Raw genomic sequence first — 19,738 nt, forward strand, 5'->3', positions numbered from 1 at the left:
CCTAAATAATTATGCCTAATTACTGACTGACCCTAATCTAACTGCCACCTCCCTCTCCCATCCATAAAAATAAAGGGGGGTGTAGGGGTCATATACACCACTTTTGTTGGATGCCTTTTGGGTACCAGCCCCTAGGACATTGTATGGGAAGGCCTAATTTAGCGAATTGCATGTTTTTTTGCGCATCAATTTTAACGCAAAAAAGCATGCAATAAGCGTTATCGCACTTTATTGAATCAACCCTAATGTGTTAGCACTGAGCACATATAGATCTACGGGTCTGTAACAATATGAAACTTTTACTTTTAGCTCACAGGGTGGTTCACCTTTAAGTTTGGTTCATACTTTTAGCGTGTTATAGAATGCCCGATTCTTAGCACCTTTTCAACTGGTCTTCAGTATTTTTAATATTTGCCTTTCTGTTCTGACTCTTTCCAGCTTTCAAATGGGGGTCACTGACAGCTAAAAATGTTATTGTTATTGCAGAAAAGTGAAAGCCTTAATGTGAGTTTCCATTTAACAATCTTAATACTTTTCCTGCTATCTATTTACACTTCTATCAACCACCTTGATAATTACCCTGGCTCTCCTTTTGCCTTAAAGTGGACCTGTCACCCAGGCATAAAAGTTGTATAATAAAAGCCCTTTTCAAATTAAACATGAAACCCAAACTCATTTTTAATGAACACGTCAATACCCATTATAAAAGTATTTAAAAATCCCAGCTGTCAATCACATATTGCCTGCCCAGGGCAGACAGTTACTTTCACTTTCATTTCAGAACTTTTTAGAACTTGTATTAAGGGCATCCCAGTGGGACAATTTTACAAAGGAGTATACGTAGACAGTGGGGTGTATTATTACAGGACCCAGTACTACTGTAAGTAATACCCTAGATAAGAAACCCCTATTTGTGTTTAGGAAAGGGAGGAATATAGCCTCCTGGATTTCTAAGAGTTTATATACTACTGAGTGCAATGAACATGGGGCGGCATGGTTATGTTACAAGGGCACTTATAGATGTGGTAGGAGTAGATGCAAAGCCTGTAGTATCATTAAGGTTTCTAAGACTTTCACATGCACCAGCAGTGGGCACACTTATAAAATCCCACAATATTTTAATTGCCAATCAAGGGGTATAGTTTATTTAGCAACGTGTGAATGTGGGGCCCAGTATGTTGGTAAGACCATTCGGAGGGCTGGTCCTAGGTTTCTCAAACACATGTCTGCCATCGAACGAAATGATACGAGATCTGCCATAGCAAAACATGTTATTGAGACACATGCCAGTAGGAGTGCAGTAACTTTTCAGGTTATAGAAAAGCCTAAATGGAATATTAGGAAGGGTAATCAGGAGATCAAACTATCTGCGAAAGAGTTATATTTGATTTACCATCTTCAGTCTGTGGAGCAGTATGGTGGCCTTCTTAATAGGGAATGGGAAGTCTCTTGCTATTGCTAATTGCCAATTGGCGAATTAACGGGACGGTGGACTTGTGGATTATTTAAGCTATATAAACTAGATCAATTACTTGTTAGTGTACGTGGTTGGAAAATGCGTTATAATCTACCTGTATATATGTGCACACATAATTTGTTTTGGAATTATAAATTGTAATTGTAAAATAGTGTACAACGGATCATGTGAGCCATAAATAAATAAGCTAGACATAAGGTATATTATGAAGTATGCTCACTCAATTACCAGGTTAAATAAAACGAGAACATAAAATTAATACATAAAATGGTTAGCATATTCTATGTGAATTTCATTTAATTTGCAATTTATGTGGATTATGGCTTTTTTGGACTTGACCTATATCATATCATGTATGACAGTTTATGTTGTTTTTAATCTTTTTATTCACTGTATAATTTATTGCTACACGTATCGGGTTAACACTTGATGTGGGTGTGCCCAGGTGTGCATTTAAATGTTTGATGATTGGGGGGCACTTTAGCAGCTTCTGATGACGTGTCGAGAAGCCATGAAACGCGTAAAGCTGGATGTCTAGCTCTCTGTGATGCTTTTAAATGAATTAATAAAAGTGACTTTTTACTTTATTTGGAATCCCAGTACTCCGTCCATATTTTTGATGAATTACGCCTGGATTGGGGGTCTTTGGTGACGCAACAGCACGGGCTCCAGATGCAGTTGGTCCGGTGAGTGCTCCCCTTTAATACTGTATTCAGAATTTTTTAGATGTTGCTGCACTCATTAGTGCAGTGACACATGGGGAGTTTAGTTTCCCGGGATAAATGTTAGCTATTGCGGGCACTAATCTCTGGTTTTCCAAAGTCACCAGAGGTCCCTTGCAAGGCAACTTCGTGTGACTTTGGGAAACCAAAGCGACACATATGCCATCCCACCAGCAATTTACATTCTTGCCGGTGGGATGGCATTTTGGGGAGATTAGTCACCTGCGGTAGCGAAGATTAATTGCGGGCGACTAATCTCCCTGTGTGTCACCTCCCTTACATTCCCTCCTCACCATCTAATTTTGTAACCAGTGCATGGATATGGGAATCAGGTCTCACTATACTGGCACAGAAACAAGATTTTGGTATGATGTGAAGCTAACTCTAATAACAGTGTCGATAAGCTGGCGCCTGCCTGCTTGCAGCAATTGTGAATTCCAAGGCTGAAGAAAATAAGATTAAAAGAATTTATATAGTGTAAGGGAAGTTTATTTTGCTTGACAAACACAATAGAAAACAATTTGGAATTATTTATTAAGGTGATAGGTCCCCTTTAGGGCTCTGGCACACGGGGAGATTAGTCGCCCGCGGCAAAACTCCCTGTTCACGGGCGACTAATCTCCCTGAGTTGCCTACCCCTGCCATGCCGCGGGCGATTAATCTCCCCGTGTGCCAGAGCCCTTAAACCACAGATATATACATAATAATAACAATGACTATAACATATTCTATTTGCACTATTCATATAGTTACACCTACTCATGTAAATATATTCGGACAATTTTTCCTTTTTTTTTCAGAACCTTCACCATGTTCAAGGCTATTGCAAAATGTTTAAGAGTACCTTCAGTTCTATTATTAGCTTTCATCATGTTGTTAAGCTTCACTATTCACTGGGTTTTATTAAAGGTATGTTTACAATCTGCTACACCAATTAGACCACTTTATGTTTAATGCTGGGGTGCACTAACATCATATCATTTAGACTTGGCCAAACACAGAATCCTTTAAAAGGTTAAACCTTATATATATATTTAGTTGATACAAATACATCCAGTGTGAACAAACATTTGCTGCAAACTATTATCCAGTGTTTCAAAGTTTAATGACTATTGGACTCTGTGATGCCGATTATTAAAGATCCAGATAAATCCAAACATTCCAGAAAGAACTTAGTTTCAACCAAGTCCTGAATTTGATGCATCCCTAGTTGCACTGTAAAATGTTATACTTTATAACAGCCAGGGCTGCCATCAGAAACTTTGGGGCCCCGCACAAGTAATTTATATGCTGCTCCCCCCCCCATGACCACAATCACGCCATACCAACAGTTTGGCCATGTCGCTTGTTGTTAGGAAAACTGAATGTGCTGAAAGGATTCCTATGGCTTAAGACACTTCTGAGTACTCACACCCCCTCCCTCTCTGTGCAAAGGAGTTGTTAGGCTGGAAGAGTTATAAGAGGGCAGCTGCTCTAACTGGCTGCAATGTTCAGCTGTACAGAGAGCAGCACCGACACCTGCACAGGCCGATTGTAGCTGCCGATCCCGTCCCTTAGATCGTTTCGGCAGCTAATCAGCCCACGTAGGGGCACAAACGACGGGCCTGCACGACCGACATCTGGCCTAAAATTGGACAGATATTGATTGTGCAGGTTGAAAAATTTAGCCGGATCAGGGACCGCATCAGCTCAAATTAGCCTAAATTCACCCGATATCACCCACCCGTAGGTGGGGATATCAGGAGAAGATCTGCTCGCTTGGCGAGCAGATCTTAACGTGTATGGCCACCTTAAGAGAGGGTTATTCAAATTAATTACCGACCAGTTTTTGTGGAAGTAATTTACACAATTTGCATAACTTTTGTGATGCAAGATGCGACAGGGCCCCCTTATGAAAGATGATATCACGGGGCATGGCATAAATGTACCCTTCTTCCCCCCAATGGCGGCCCTGATAACAGCATTATTATTTTTTGGCAGCCTCTAGAATGCAGTCATCTTCACGTAAAATATACAAAGCCACCTGCTACATTTACAGACAATGAAGAAAGAATAACAGAGATATTCAATGCCATCAGTCAAAAAGTCCCCAGTGTTTCTTTCACGCATATCAATTCTACAACCAGTGCTAAGAATAGCAGAGGAATAGTATTGGATTTAAAGAAACAGTACTGTGTTGGAGACTTCTTAACTGTCCAGGTTACCATGTTTAATCATATTGGCAAAGAAAAAACCTATGGTGGGGATTTCTTGAGAGCAAGAATTTTTTCTCCAAAAGTTGAAGCTGGAGCTTCAGGAAGAATTGAAGATCTAAATAATGGAACATACAAGGTTCATTTTACCTTATTCTGGGAAGGAAACATAAAAATATCAATTCTTTTAATGCATCCTAGTGAAGGAGTGTCAGCTCTATGGAAAGCAAGAAATTCTGGGTATAAAAACATTATCTTCACTGGACATTATGATAACAGATCTAAGAAGGTGGAGTCAGAATGTGGATTTTATTTAGATTCAGATACAGAAAATTGTGAATATGGGGCTAAGGAAGATAAAGACTTTTTTTACTGTATCAAACCTCATAATGTGCCTTGTGAGTCTCTAATTGCAGTGACAAGTAAAGATAGAAGTCATACGTATCTTAGTGCATTGGAGAAGACTCTATTCCTCAGGTAAATTTTCTTTTATACATTATTATATTTAAAATATAAGGGCACACAGGTTTTAAATGCCATTGTACCCTGTTTAATAATAAAAGCACCTTTGCAAATAATGTAAAGAAAGCTTTATTTGGTACCAAAAATGGAGGTAAATTAAAATGAACTAAAAGCTGTGCACATATCGATGCTATTCACTAAAGGTACTTTTGTCCAAACATGCATATTTGCACTGAGTGCCGGTTCGCATCTATTCCTATTCCCCCCGCTTTTTTGTTTAACTCATTTGAAGTGCCTGCCCTTCAGATCTTCCATCCTCTGTACGGGTGGCTGTCATTTACAGGCCCCTGTCAGCCTCCTCCCCTGCTACCTTCCTCTCTGATTTTGAAACCTGGCTCTCTTTTTTCCTCTCTACTGACGGCCCTGCAATCATCCTTGGGGATTTCAACTCCCTCACTGATGATCCCTTGCAACCCTGGCCCTCACGTTTACTCTGCCTAACCTTCTCCTTTGAACTCCAGCAGTGGACAAATGCTCCGACTCATAAGGATGGCCACTTTCTGTATTTAGTCTTTACCAAAAATCTGTCCCTTTCTGATTTTAAGAGTGTCCCCTTCCCCTTCTCTGACCATCACCTGGTTACAATTTCTGTCTCTCACTCTCCTTCCCAACCTGCTCCTTCCCCCACTTTACAAATTCGAAATACACGTGACATAGACCTCCCGGCCTTAGCTCGCTCTTTCAGGTCCAGTCTCTCCTCCTTTAATGAGATGTCTGACCCTGATACCCTGGTTAGTGAGTACAACAGCATACTAGCCTCCACCATTGATCCATTTGCACCCTTTCAGCCTAAGCGTACTCGGGTTCAAAACCCACGCCCCTGGCTGAATGTGCGCACCAAATTCTTACGCTCCTGTGCCAGGTCTATGGAACGTATGTGGAGGAAATCCCATATGCAAGCGGACTTTATCCATTATAAATACCTATTGGCCTGCCTCAACTCTGCCTTGTCGAAAGCTAAACAGGAATACTATAACACCCTTATAAACAATAATAAATCCAACCCGAAACGCCTGTTTTCTATATTCAGTACCCTTCTGCGTCCCTCACAGACTCCATTACCTCACCCCAGGACTTTGCTGATTTCTTCATGAACAAAGTGGAGTCCATCCGCAATCAAATTCCCCCCTCTATTAATACTAACCAGCTTCTCATTCCTCAGCCCCCTTCTGCATGTCTTAGCTCTTTTGGTCCCGTAACTGTCTTTGAAGTCTCCCGGCTTCTATTGTCGGTTCCCCTCACCACTTGTTCTCTAGACCCTATGCCTTCTTCTCTGCTTAAACACTATACTGCTGAACTTACTCCAGCTCTCACTCACATCTTCAACTCTTTTCTGACTTCTGGAAGTTTCCCCTCTTCCTTCAAACAGGCCTGTGTCAAGCTTATCCTTAAAAAGGCCATGCTGGACCCGTCCTGTCTCTCTAACTACCGTCCTGTCTCGCTTCTACTGATTGCCTCCAAAATCTTAGAGCATATTGTCTTCTCCTGTATAACTAACTTTCTTAATGCACACAATTTATTGGATCCGCTGCAATCTGGCTTTCGGCCTGCGCACTCTACTGAGACGGCGTTGTGCAGAGTTACAAACGATCTTCAGGTTGCCAAAGCCAAAGGTCACTTTTCTATACTAATCCTCCTAGATCTATCGCCTGCATTTCATACGGTTGACCACTCCCTCCTGATGCAGATTCTGCATTCGATTGGTCTCCGTAGTCAGGCTGCATCCTGGATCTCTTCTTACCTCTCTAACCGTTCATTCACTGTCTCCTATGCTAACAAAACCTCATCTCCAGTTCCTCTTAATGTGGGGGTACCCCAAGGCGCTGTACTTGGGCCGTTGTTGTTCTCCCTTTACACGCTGTCTTTGGGAGATCTTATCCGTTCATTTGGCTTTAAATATCATCTGTATGCTGATGATACCCAAATTTACTTTTCGACCCCTTCGTTAACAGTTGTAACTGAGACTCAAATCTCTAACTGCCTCCTGGCTATCTCCAATTGGATGAATCAACGCCACCTCAAAATGAACCTAACAAAAACTGAACTAATGATCTTTCTGCCTAAGCCTAGTTCTACCCCCCCCCTTCTCTATCTCTATTGAACCCGGTCGATTTGGCGCATTGTTTGGGGGTCTATTGTTCTTAGTGAAGTTGTTTGCACATGAATAGGAAACTGGCTACAGGATCGGGTACAGAGGGTGGTTGTTAATGGTCAGTGTTGGACTGGGATGCCAGGGTCCCACCAAACCTTAGACCATGGGCGCACTCTCCAAACTATTTTTCATCCACTTCCTAATCAGTCTAAATTTTCCTAGTTTTTTTATCTTTACATACTATAATCTATTCTTCTAAATATTTAGTTGCTTTGTTCCGATAAAACAATAAGTAATGATTATGAATTAAGCCAAATGGATAGAAGCAGGAGGGCCCGCTGGGATATTTCCTGGTATCCCTGTGGGCCAGTCCAACACTGTTAATGGTACATTCTCTACTTGAAGTAAGGTTTTTAGTGGGGTCCCTTGGGGTTCTGTACTGGGTCCACATTATTGAATTGGAGAGGGTCCAGAGAAGGGCAACTAAGCTGGTAAAGGGTATGAAAAGTCTCATTCTCAGAAAGACTGGCCAAGTTAGGTTTGTTTACATTAAGAGGAGATATAACTATGTATAAATATATAAGAGGATCATATAATAACTTCTGTAATGCTTTATTTACCAGTAGGCCCTTCCAACTGACACAAGGACACCCACTCCATTTAAAGGAGAGGAGGTTCCATTTAAATATTTTAACTGTAATTTTTTACTGTGGGAGTTGTGTAATTCCCTCCCTGAACCACTTACTATGTTAACTATGTACTCCAGTACACACACAGCAGTACATGTGATTTGGTGCATTGTGTGCAATTGCATTGAATGCAACTCTGCATGTTTGCAATAAAGTTTTAAATAACATTGCATTATGGGGGAAAAAACAGTCCAACTTGCATCCGAAAGCTGCATTTAAATATACTGTGTTGCCAGGTAGAAGTGAGCATTTTTACATGGAGATTAATTTGTCAACGTTGTATCAGACAGCAGCTTTTCATTTAATAATGTTACAAGAAGTGGATAGTAGCATTACTGCTCCTGGCTCCTGTTTTCTAGCTAATGGCAGTGACAACCAAAGCATGACCTGTGCCATCAGCCTAAAGCAGCGCCTACATATACAAAGTAGTGGATACTAATACTGCTATAAGTATAGGATCTAGTATCTGTAATGCCTGGGACTGGGGGGTTTTCAGATAAGGGATCTTTCCATAATTAGGATCACTATAATCAAAGGGGGTTTTAAACCCAAAAAATAAATTGATAAAGAAATTACTTACGCTATTGTGTGTGTACTTTTTCCATTAATCACTTGCAGTTAGCCTTCAGATTAGGAGATTGCAACACTGGATTACAATGAGTTAAAAATTACATTAGCGTCCTGTTTAAGACAAAAGACTGTATGACATTTTCACACAATCCACTGAGAAAAACCTGGAATCACCACACACTTGCAAAGTCACACACTACGAACCCTTTTTCTGGGACAGCCTGTAGCAGTCTGTAATCTTAATAAACACAACACACTTCCAAGGAACTCAATTACAGTTTTATTAACAGCCACTAGTCCAGTACAGCATCAATCCTTGTACGCTTATCTCCTGACACACACTCTATACAGTTAAGGTTCTTCAAGACCACCAAGTCCAAGCCTCCTGCCTACTTCCCTCATTTTACCTATCTGTCAGGGATGCAATTCCTTGCCCCAGACTATCAGCAGGTCAGGCTTACAGTCCAGGTACACATGGCCCTTCATACCCTACTCTCTGAGTCCCTAACAAGGCAAGAACTGTCAGGACACTGGTGCCTCACTTTCTGATAACTGGAGCCTCATCTGCCCATCTCGCTACACTCTCACTAACTCTCACCATCTGCAATGATCTCCAACAACTCTTTCCTACCACTATCTCACCTAATCTCTCCTGCCAGTTATCTTACTGAGGTGGCCTACCTCAGGCTCCCAGGCGTTATACACTATCCCCTTCTTTAACGGCCAAAAGAGGAAGTAGTAGTGTTTACTACCTTATATAACCTCTCCTGGGGAAATTCTCTTCAGGTGTAATAGGAGAAACCTATCTAGAACCTCCTTAGTGGAATTTCCTACCTACCAGCAGTGCCAGGATAAGTCGACTGGGCACCCTAGGCAATCTGGTCGCCTTGGCCTGCCCCAAACAGCCCCACCCCCTCGTGTGTACAAGCACGCATGCGTAAATGAGCGCGCAATGTGCGCACACACAGGACAGTGGAGTTGCCAGGCTGCTGCAGTGGGGGGGGAAAGGTATGGAATTAGACGTAGGTAAAAGTAGAGCTACCTGCCAGGCGCCCCACCACCACTGCACCCTAGGCAGGAGCCTCTTCTGCCTACCCCTAGTTCCAGCCCTGCCTAACAAACAAAGGTGTAGTAAAGTATAGATTAATGTACTTATTAATTAAAGTAACTTGTTTTACAGAAGTAGACATCCCAATCACAGCGTTCATATACAAGTATAATGTAACATTGTTTTTCATTTTCTATTACATTCAGTCTTGGCTGCCTAGCACTTTTGCTGTGATCAGGATAGGTCTTCTCCTGGCATAAAAGTCATTCCTGTTCTGCTTCTATGCCCTTAAACAGTTACGTCAATAGAGTAAATAAACAAAAAGAGACTGTTCTGCAATCCAATTAGAATCAGCCATTGTTGTGTCTTACAATTATATATGAATAAGACATAAAGCATATATCAGTGTATGTTTCAGTAACATATTTTTATTTGTAATCTTCTTTTGAACAAAACAGGTCAAACATTGGTGTAGAAATTCACCAAAACCCTGAAAACATTGATGTTGTGAGTTGTAAAAGTAAGTTTTCTTACCTTTTTTATTTGACTCAAACTAAAATGGATACTGTCCAATCGAAAAATATTCTATCTAGTCGAGTAAAATGGATACTGTAACAGTTTGTCAATAGAGTGAATAAACAAGAAGAGACTGTTCTGCAATCCAATTTGAATCAGCCATTGTTGTGTCTTACAATTATATAAAAATAAGACATAAGGCATAAATCAGATTACACTATAGCAAACAAGGGAAAGTTGTGCTGACCACTAAAGCTCACCACTAACCATTAGGTGGGGGTGCAATGAGGCTGCAACCACAAAATACATATAGAAAACAACTTTCCCATTGTTGCTATAGTTTATGCAGGAGCAGTTGCCAGCTCCATGTTGTAGCTCCCATGTTCCCAGCTACAATCAGGTGATCCCAGGGGGTCAAGAAAAGGGCAACCATTTGGGAATTTTATCCTTACAAGCAAGTAAGTTGCAGGTAAAACTCAGTCCCTTTGTTAAATGTATATTGAAGCAATAAAATTCTAAATGAATCAGATAAGTAATTGTAGGACTGGCCAGAGGGCATGACTTTGACTTAGCTGGCCAGCTTGAAGTATATTGCAATATATTGACAAACAATCTCTGTTTTGCTTAAAGGAGAGGGCATTTCTTAGTAGCTTAATGCACAGAATGTCTCAATGTCCTATATATAATGATAAATAATTGTATGATTCAGTAACATGTTTTTATTCTTCTTTTAAACAAAACAAGTCAAACATGGGTGTAGAAATCCCCCAAAACACTAAAAACATTGATGTTACAAGCTGTAAAAGTATCTTTTCTTGAGTTGGTAGCCCAAGTTCTGTATAAAAGAGACCTCCCTTCTACCAGTTGCTGCATTGCTCTGCCAGATGCTCTCTTTTACCACTTGATTCCAGTTATACAGATAAGGAGGAACTGCCTTCTTTTTCTCCCCAAAGTTGCTATGAAGAACCAATCATATGGAATTTAGGCCCACCTAATTCCTATCCTACAGTGCAAATGCTAAGTGCTACCAGCACTTCCGCACAGCTTGAGAAAGGAACAAGCAAAAAGTGGAACAGATGGGGAGGACTAGTGGGTTTTGGAGAAGTTTCAATAAATCGTCCTGATACCCAACTTTTCTCAGCACGTTCCATCACGATTTTTCATTTAAAAGATGCTGGATTTCTAGGAAGAATTCTGCAACATGAAAAAAATATCTAGAATTTTAACAATTGTTAATAATGGAATGCCCTGCAAGGATCAAGTTGTTATTATGGGGGACTTTAATTATCCGGACATTGACTGGAGTAATGGGGTGGCTAAGTCAGAAAAAGCTAGTAGGTTTGTAAATATGCTAAATGACAACTTTTTATTTCAGGCGGTTCAAGAACCCACTAGGAATGACTCTATTTTGGACCTGGTGATATCTAATAATAATGAACTCATCTCTAACATTTGTGTGGGTGAGCATTTGGGGAACAGTGATCACAACATGGTCTCCTTTGAGATAATGCTGCAGAGACAGCGCTATAAGGGAGTAACTAAAACGCTCAATTTTAGACGTGCAGACTTTGCCAGTATAAGGGCATCTCTGCAATGTGTCAACTGGGAAAGGCTTTTCATGGGGTTAGACACAGAAGGAAAATGGAACATCTTTAAAACATTGCTTTGTAGGTATACACAACAGTATATCCCCCTTGTAAGCAAGGAGAGGCATCGCAAAGCAAAACCTTTATAGTTACATAGTTACATAGGGTTGAAAAAAGACCAGTGTCCATCAAGTTCAACCCATCCAAGTAAACCCAGCACACTTAACCCACACCTACCAATCTATACACTCACATACATACACTATATATACAACCACTAGTACTAACTGTAGATATTAGTATCACAATAGCCTTGGATATTCTGATTGATCAAGAACTCATCCAGGCCCCTCTTAAAGGCATTAACAGAATCTGCCATTACCACATCACTAGGAAGGGCATTCCATAACCTCACTGCCCTCACCGTGGCTGAATAAAAGTGTTATTGTCGAGGTTGGTAAGAAAAAACGTGCTTTTAGGGCATTCAAGTTAGCTGGGACAGCAGAAACTTTCATCAGGTACAAGGAAGCAAATAAAGCATGCAAAAAAGCTATCAAGCAAGCTAAAATAGAAATGGAAAGGGATATTGCAGCTAGGAGTAAAAAGAATCCAAAATTATTTTTTAATTATGTGAATAGTAAAAAAATGAAGGGTGGGAACTTTATTATCACGGGGGGGTAAGTTGGTTGATGAGAACGGGGAAAAAAGCTGAAATTTTGAACTCTTATTTTTCATCTGTCTATACATCTGAGGAGCCAGATAATGAAGGCTTCCCTTGTAATATGCCCAGTTCTAGTAATTTAGATACTGACGCATGGGTCACTCGGGAGGAAATTCAAAAGAGACTTGAACATGTAAAGGTAAACAAAGGTCCAGGGCCGGATGGGATTCATCCCAGGGTATTAAATGAGCTGAGCGCTGTGATTGCCAAACCTCTTCACTTAATTTTTCAGGATTCATTGAGGTCTGGCATGGTGCAGAGAGACTGGCGGATTGCTAAAAAAACTATAGGCCTGTTAGTCTGACATCAGTAGTAGGAAAACTTTTGGAAGGGGTAATAAGGGATAGGGTACTTGAATACATTGCAGTTCACAATACTATTAGTTTGTGCCAGCATGGTTTTATGCGTAACAGATCTTGCCAGACTAATTTAGTCGCCTTTTATGAGGAGGTGAGTAGGAACCTTGATGCTGGAATGGCAGTTGATGTCATCTACTTGGACTTGCTAAAGCGTTTGATACAGTACCTCACAGAAGGTTAATGATCAAATTAAGGAATATTGGCCTAGAACATAATATTTGTAATTGGATAGAGAACTGGCTGAAGGATAGAGTACAAAGAGTGGTTGTAAATGGAACATTTTCTAATTGGACCAGTGTGGTTAGTGGAGTACCACAGGGATCAGTCCTTGGTCCTTTGCTTTTTAACTTGTTTATTAATGACCTGGAGGTGGGCATAGACAGTACTGTTTCTATTTTTGCTGATGACACAAAATTGTGCAAAACTATAAGTTCCTTGCAGGATGCTGCCGCTTTGCAGAGCGATTTGACAAAATTAGATAACTGGGCAGCAAACTGGAAAATGAGGTTCAATGTTGATAAGTGCAAAGTTATGCACTTTGGTAGAAATAATATAAACGCAAACTATCTACTGAATGGTAGTGTGTTGGGGGTATCCTTAATGGAGAAGGATCTAGGGGTTTTTGTTGATAACAAGTTGTCTAATGCCAGGCAGTGTCATTCTGTGGCTACTAAAACAAATAAAGTGCTGTCTTGTATAAAAAAGGGCATTGACTCAAGGGATGACAACATAATTTTGCCCCTTTATAGGTCCCTGGTAAGGCCTCACCTTGAGTATGCGGTGCAGTTTTGGGCTCCAGAAAGTGCAGAGACGTGCAACTAAACTGGTTAAGGGGATGGAAGATTTAAACTATGAGGTGAGACTGTCGAGGTTGAGGTTGTTTTCTCTGGAAAAGAGGCGCTTGCGAGGTGACATGATTACTCTGTACAAGTACATTAGAGAGGATCATAGGCAGTTGGGGGATGTTCTTTTTTCCCATAAAAACAATCAACGCACCAGAGGTCACCCCTTTAGATTAGAGGAACGGAGCTTCCATTTGAAGCAGCGTAGGTGGTTTTTCACGGTGAGGGCAGTGAGGTTGTGGAATGCCCTTCCTAGTGATGTGGTAATGGCAGATTCTGTTAATGCCTTTAAGAGGGGCCTGGATGAGTTCTTGATTAATCAGAATATCCAAGGCTATTGTGATACTAATATCTACAGTTAGTACTAGTGGTTGTATTTATAGTTTATGTATGTGAGTGTATAGATTGGTAGGTGTGGGTTAGGTGTGCTGGGTTTACTTGGATGGGTTGAACTTGATGGACACTGGTCTTTTTTCAACCCTATGTAACTATGTAACTAACTATGTAACTATTGATATACAGTAGCCTTCAAAAACAGTTACTTTGTGTATGTACAGTTAGTGAATGTATATGTATGTGTTATATTCATGTGTGTGTTTTTGTGTATGCTTGTGTATTCTTATATCAAACTGAATTGACCAGAGCCACCCCTTTAGATTATAGGAATGTTCATTTGAAGAAGCGTAGGTGGTTTTTCACACTGAGGGCAGTGAGGTTGGGGAATGCCCTTCCTAGTGATGTTGTGTTGCCAGATTCTGTTAATGCCTTTAAAAGGGGCTTGGATGATTTGTTGAACAAGCATAATATCCAAGGCTACTGTAATACTAAAATCTACAATTAGTATTGATGTTGGTATTTATAGTTTATGTATGTGAGTGTATTTATAAGTCAGTATAGGTTTGTGTGTATGCTGGGTTGCACTTGATGTACTTCAGTCTTTTTTAAAACCAGCTTAACTATGTAACTATGTAACAGTACTTGCATCAAAAGGCAGTCTTCCTGATAGCTGCACTACTTAGTCCTTCCTGGCTTCTACTCCAAACCAGGCACAGTTGTACCTATTGACACAGGGATACTGGCAATTGTTTTTTTCCAACCAAAGGAAAGAAGGGTGAATAAAATATATTCCCTTTATGCTGGAATCTTGATGGTATTTTACCTATCAACTGTAGAGGAGTTTCTTATGGTCTCGTTCATTTTGAGAATTAGGAAACATCTTCTATTTCCAGAAGAGCGTGTCATTACAGAATGGAAACTGTGTCAGTAGCCTCCCAAGATAACTCAGATATATAATTATAAAAGTAATAAGCAAGGTGTCCGCATTCAGCACTTACCATTTCTATTTTTTTACTAGATTAGTCAAGAGAACTTAAGAAAATATAAACAAAATATTATAGTTTATCTGCCATGGTCTTCAAGTATCTTTCTTTCAGGAAACAGGGAGGAAGTTAAGCCAAAATGCTCAACTGGAATGTTTCAACCATTCCCAAGTGGATATTTCTTGAATAATGTTTGGTACCCGGCTTTCTGCAACCTTTCTACTTACGATCCTCAATCTGATATCAGCAAATGTATCCGTGGGAAAAAGATTTATATAATGGGAGATTCAACACTTCTCCAGTGGGCTCATTATTTCCCAAGCATTATGAACAGTAAGAGTGATTCCATTTGATTCCATACAGTAATACTGACTGCAGTTATTCTATTCATACATTTGTCAAGAACAAAACTACATAGGAGGCTACACGTCAGTTGCACATAAAAGTCCCTAGGCCTCATTTATATATTTATATACATTTTTATGTCCCGCACAAGGTGTAGAGTGCAGCCAGACTATGGTTGCCATCTACTGATACTCTGAAACCCAGAGGGGGGTTGTGATGTCATGGGGGTGAGGCTGATGATATCAGGAGCGGGGATCTGATGTGGCGATTGGCAATTGGCTGACCGCCACATCAATCTAAAAGAGTCCTGCCCAGTTTCCCTAATTTGGAAAACCGGGCAGAGAGTTTTGATAAGGACAACCCTCCTAAAACTGGACAGGTTGCAACCCTAAGCCAAATCCCAGGCAGGTGTTTGTGTGTTTACATTGAGATTCTGAGCATGTAGGATGGTCCTTCCTTTCAGCTATTCACCATGCCATAGTGTTAACCATCTCAGTGGTGGCTACCGTTTTAACTGCAATTTTTAAAAATGTTTTATTTGAAGGTTAAGAGGTAGTTGTAACAAAGGCCATTAGTTTCCTAGAGAAATAAAACAGGGGGAGTAATTACAGTTTCAAATGCTAAAAGCTTTATTTAGTTTATGAATTGTGCAATAAAGGTCAAGCAGTCACCTTAAAGGACATGTAAACCCCAAACACAAAAATGTAATCAGTGAACAGCCTCTTTGAAATCTTTCCATACCTGCCACAATGGTTGTCCAGAGGTTAATAGTAAAGCTGAGGCATCCCCTTAATCACTTAAATTTGATTCTCCTGTAACCCACTTGCCCCCCTCCCCTCAGGAATTAGCTTTGGATGTTGGCTTGTGGGCATGCTCAGTTGTTCTAAGCTCAGATTACTAAACACGCCCTCCAGTGTAGCAGCCAGTAAAGAGATGGCAATACTGGTTGCCATAGAAACTCAGCTCTAGCTGTCTGCTTCAATTTTTTTCTCCCAACCAACTCTCCTGAGCTCACCTCAAACAAAGCAGAACTTTTATCAGAGACAGTTCTGCCTGTGTGAGCCTGTATTCTTGATGAAATGTATGCTGAATAAGGGTCTGTGTGTGTGTATGCTGTTTGCAGATTTAAATGTAACTGATTATGTATCAGAGGAAAAATGGCCACCGTGTAAAAAGTTGCTATTTGCTTTAGGAAAATGTGATGGTGCTAGCAAACGGAGGGGATACTGTATATGCAGTACAAATTATGCCATTAGTGTGGGGGAGACATGCCTGACTGATATACATTGTAGGCAAATGTAGGCTTTACATGTCCTTTAACATAGAGATGTTTATCTTTGTAGTAAAAGACAAAGCAAGTACATTTTCTGTGTTACATATCAAGCCAAGGGTATAAAATAAATATAGCACAGTCAGTATAGTAGGCATTATGAGGTTCTGAATTGAAATTTCAAAGAATGCCATATATGTATCAAGCTGCAATCCTAACATGGGTTTTGTGAAGAGGTGTTGTCTTTATTCAACATGAGTTTGAACAGCAATGTTTATTCTAAACAAAATTATAAATAATATAATTTTTATCCTTTATTGATTAATATCTGTTATAGGCCATAGTATCAAAAAAAGTAAGTATGTAAAAATGTAAGTATACTAAATTCTAAAACATAATAATAATCAACCCCCCTACTTTTTTTTTAATAGGCTTGAAATTTTTTGACCTTCATGCAAGCGGCTCCTTTAATACACTCTTGCTTCTGGATATGGAAAAAAATGTCTATATTCAGTGGAAAAAACATGGCCACCCTCTGTTAATTGCATATGCCTTTACAGTCAAAGATTATTCTACTGTAAATCAAGAAATTGATAGGCTTGAAGGTGGCCCACAAACTATTTTTGTCTTTACTTTAGGGCATCACTTCCGACCATTTCCTATCACCTTATTTATTAAAAGACTTCTCAATACACGCAAAGCCATAGAAAGGCTCTTTCTTCGTAGTCCAGATACAAAGGTCATCATAAGAACAGAAAACACCAGGGAACAGAGTGTGGGCATGGATCGATTTAGCGACTTTCATGGCTTTATTCAATATCAGTTAACAAAGGATATCTTCCAAGGACTGAATGTAGGAATTATTGATGCCTGGGACATGTCAATTGCTTTAGGTACATTTCAACTTCATCCTTCAACTTCAACTGTTAAAAATCAAATTAACATGTTTTTAAAGTATATTTGTTAACTCAGTATAATAGCAAATAGCCGCTACACTCTGCATGTAGCACCAGAACCACCATTGCACTTCATCAATCCCTTTTATGACTCCTGTTCCTTTCTTCTGATATTACCTCTATGTCCTAAGTACCTTCAGCATTTTTACTTATCCTCCTCCAGATTCTTCTTCTTTGCCTTATCTTTTGGTCTTTAAAATTAGACAACCTCTGCTACACACTGCAATAACCTGTCACTTCTCTCCCCGCGGCCTTGCACCCCATCCCTTACTTAATCAGAAGTCCCTGCTGTTGCTTCCACTGCTTGGCCTGGCTGCACTGGTAGGACTGGTAGGGCGGGAGATTAAAATCTAGTGCAGATGCGGCTAGGGGGCAGTATGCTGCCCTAGGCCTGGGCCAGATGTTTTTGGCTGGGGGCCAGGAAACAGAAGATTTGCAGTACGTGTAGTGCGGTGCCGCAATTATGGGCATGAACACTTTTTATGGTCAAGCCTTTTAGACATTGGTCTGGTAACCCAAGCCAAAAATCATTGTAAGATTAAGTGCAGTTAGCCAACAGATTGATGGTTGCTATGTATAGGTTATATGACCTTTAGCAAACCTGGCACCAGTTACTACATTTCTGCTTAAAAGTAAAAATTGAGGGGCTGTAGCCAAGATGGCATCTTGTACAGATGTGTTCTACTGAGCTCCTCCACAGCTTAATTATCCTGAGTGCCACAACAGCAGAAAAGACACCCAGTTTGAAAGATTTATTTAAAGTGGACCTGTCACCCAGACATAAAAAGCTGTGTAACAAAAGCCCTTTTCAAATTAAACAAGAAACCCAAAATCACTTTTTTATTACTACATCCATACCCATTATATAGGCATTTAAAAATCCCAGCTGTCAATCATATATTGCCTGCCCCGCCTCTATGCTTTAGGCATAGAGGTGGGGCAGAAAGTTACTTTCACTTTCAATTCAGAACTTCTTAGATGTCACTGCACTCCTCACATTCCCCCTCCCTCCTCACCATGTAATTTTGTAACCAGTGCATGGACATGGGCATCAGGTCCATCCATACTGGCACAGAAACAAGATTTTGGCAGGATGCAATGCCTGCTTTGATAACAGTGTCCACAATATGGTGCCTGCCTGCCTGCTTACTGCAATTGTGAATTCCAAGGCTGAAGAAAATAATATTAAAATAATTTATATAGTGTAAGTAAAGTTTATTTTGCTTGACAAACACAATAGAAAACAATTTGGAATTATTTTTAAGGTGACAGGTCCCCTTTAAGTAAATAAGATGGGAAAACACAGCCAGAGAGGAAGAGCAGACCATCGTGAGTCTGAGATCATGGTGAGTCTGAGCCACACCAAATGGATGACTGAAAGGCCTTGGACCTGCATTGCTTAATCCTCTGTCACCCAGCCATGAACCAGTTACACTCGAGCCATCGGATGCAGACCTGTTGGCAGCAATAAACAGCTCACACTCCAGCATAACCACACAATTGGAGTCGATCAAAGTAGACACAACATTGAAAGATATGGCTGCCCTGCTTCCAGGGCATATACGACTCAGCAGCAACAAGTAGTGACACTTACCGTTTGGGCAGAAAATCTAGAGAACTGCAACCAACGGAGCAACTTGCAATTCGTAGGCCTACCAGAGGGCAGTAAAGGGAAATCTCCCTAGGCCTTTGTTGAGAACATATCGCATTCCAACAAGATCTTTACTTCTGGGCACCCCACCCAGGCCACTGATAATGCAATTCCTTAATTATTGGGATCGCAACACTGTAATGATGGCAGCTGGACAGTAAGGCCAACTAATATATAATGGCACGAATATTTCCTTGTACCTGGACTACTCTAACTTTGACTATTGCATAGCACTTTACATTTCATTTTTTTTTTCTTCAAACTTTTTTGGATCAGGCCCCTCCCCCCAACAACAACATTGTTAACATTGTTAACTAAAATGAGTTTTTTTTTTTAATGTGTGTAATTTATATAGTTGTGCATATGCTTTAAAAATCATACACAGGCAAAACTTTATGTAAATAATTACTTTAGTAACTTGGTAATGCAGAAATGTGGCTCAAAATATAACCTCCAGTCTTTAAAGTGGAATATTGTGTACCTATCAACATTTGTTGGTGAGAAAATTATGTATTATGCTGACATTTATAAACTTTATTTAAATCCAGAAGCCTTAAAGGAGTAGGAAAGTCTAAGAGAGAGTTAATCTCCTGTTCAGATGATTTCCTCCCATTCAGATGATCAGAAGCCTCATAGGAAAAAAAACGCTGGGCTCTGTAAAGAAAGTTCCAAGACATGCTCAGTTTGTAAGACTTTGAGAAAGGTTCCTGCTGATTGGCTCAGATCTACACAGTGTTTCTGTAAGTGCTTATGGCTGTGTTTACATAGACCTTTCTGATAAAGCTTACTTAGTTTTTACCTTTCCTTCTCCTTTAACCCGTTAACCCAGACTAATTTAGTTGCCTTTTATGAGGAGGTGTA

The 19,738-nt window shown here is 40.2% G+C and overlaps 1 protein-coding gene across 1 annotated transcript in view; it reads left to right on the forward strand.

Moving 5' to 3' along the window:
• Positions 1-18,050, forward strand: part of nxpe1 (neurexophilin and PC-esterase domain family member 1) — a 42,441-nt gene extending 24,391 nt beyond the window's left edge. The window contains exons 2-7 of the mRNA XM_031906674.1: positions 2,078-2,163; positions 3,000-3,108; positions 4,180-4,868; positions 9,771-9,832; positions 14,770-14,988; positions 16,702-18,050. Of these exons, the coding sequence (XP_031762534.1) occupies positions 2,150-2,163; positions 3,000-3,108; positions 4,180-4,868; positions 9,771-9,832; positions 14,770-14,988; positions 16,702-17,237 (1,629 nt within the window). The 5' untranslated portion in view covers positions 2,078-2,149 and the 3' untranslated portion in view covers positions 17,238-18,050. The remainder of the gene's footprint in view (positions 1-2,077; positions 2,164-2,999; positions 3,109-4,179; positions 4,869-9,770; positions 9,833-14,769; positions 14,989-16,701) is intronic.
• The last annotated feature ends 1,688 nt before the right edge of the window (positions 18,051-19,738 follow it).

This window comes from Xenopus tropicalis, chromosome 7, assembly GCF_000004195.4.
Source record: "Xenopus tropicalis strain Nigerian chromosome 7, UCB_Xtro_10.0, whole genome shotgun sequence".
Classification (NCBI taxonomy): Eukaryota; Metazoa; Chordata; class Amphibia; order Anura; family Pipidae; genus Xenopus; species Xenopus tropicalis.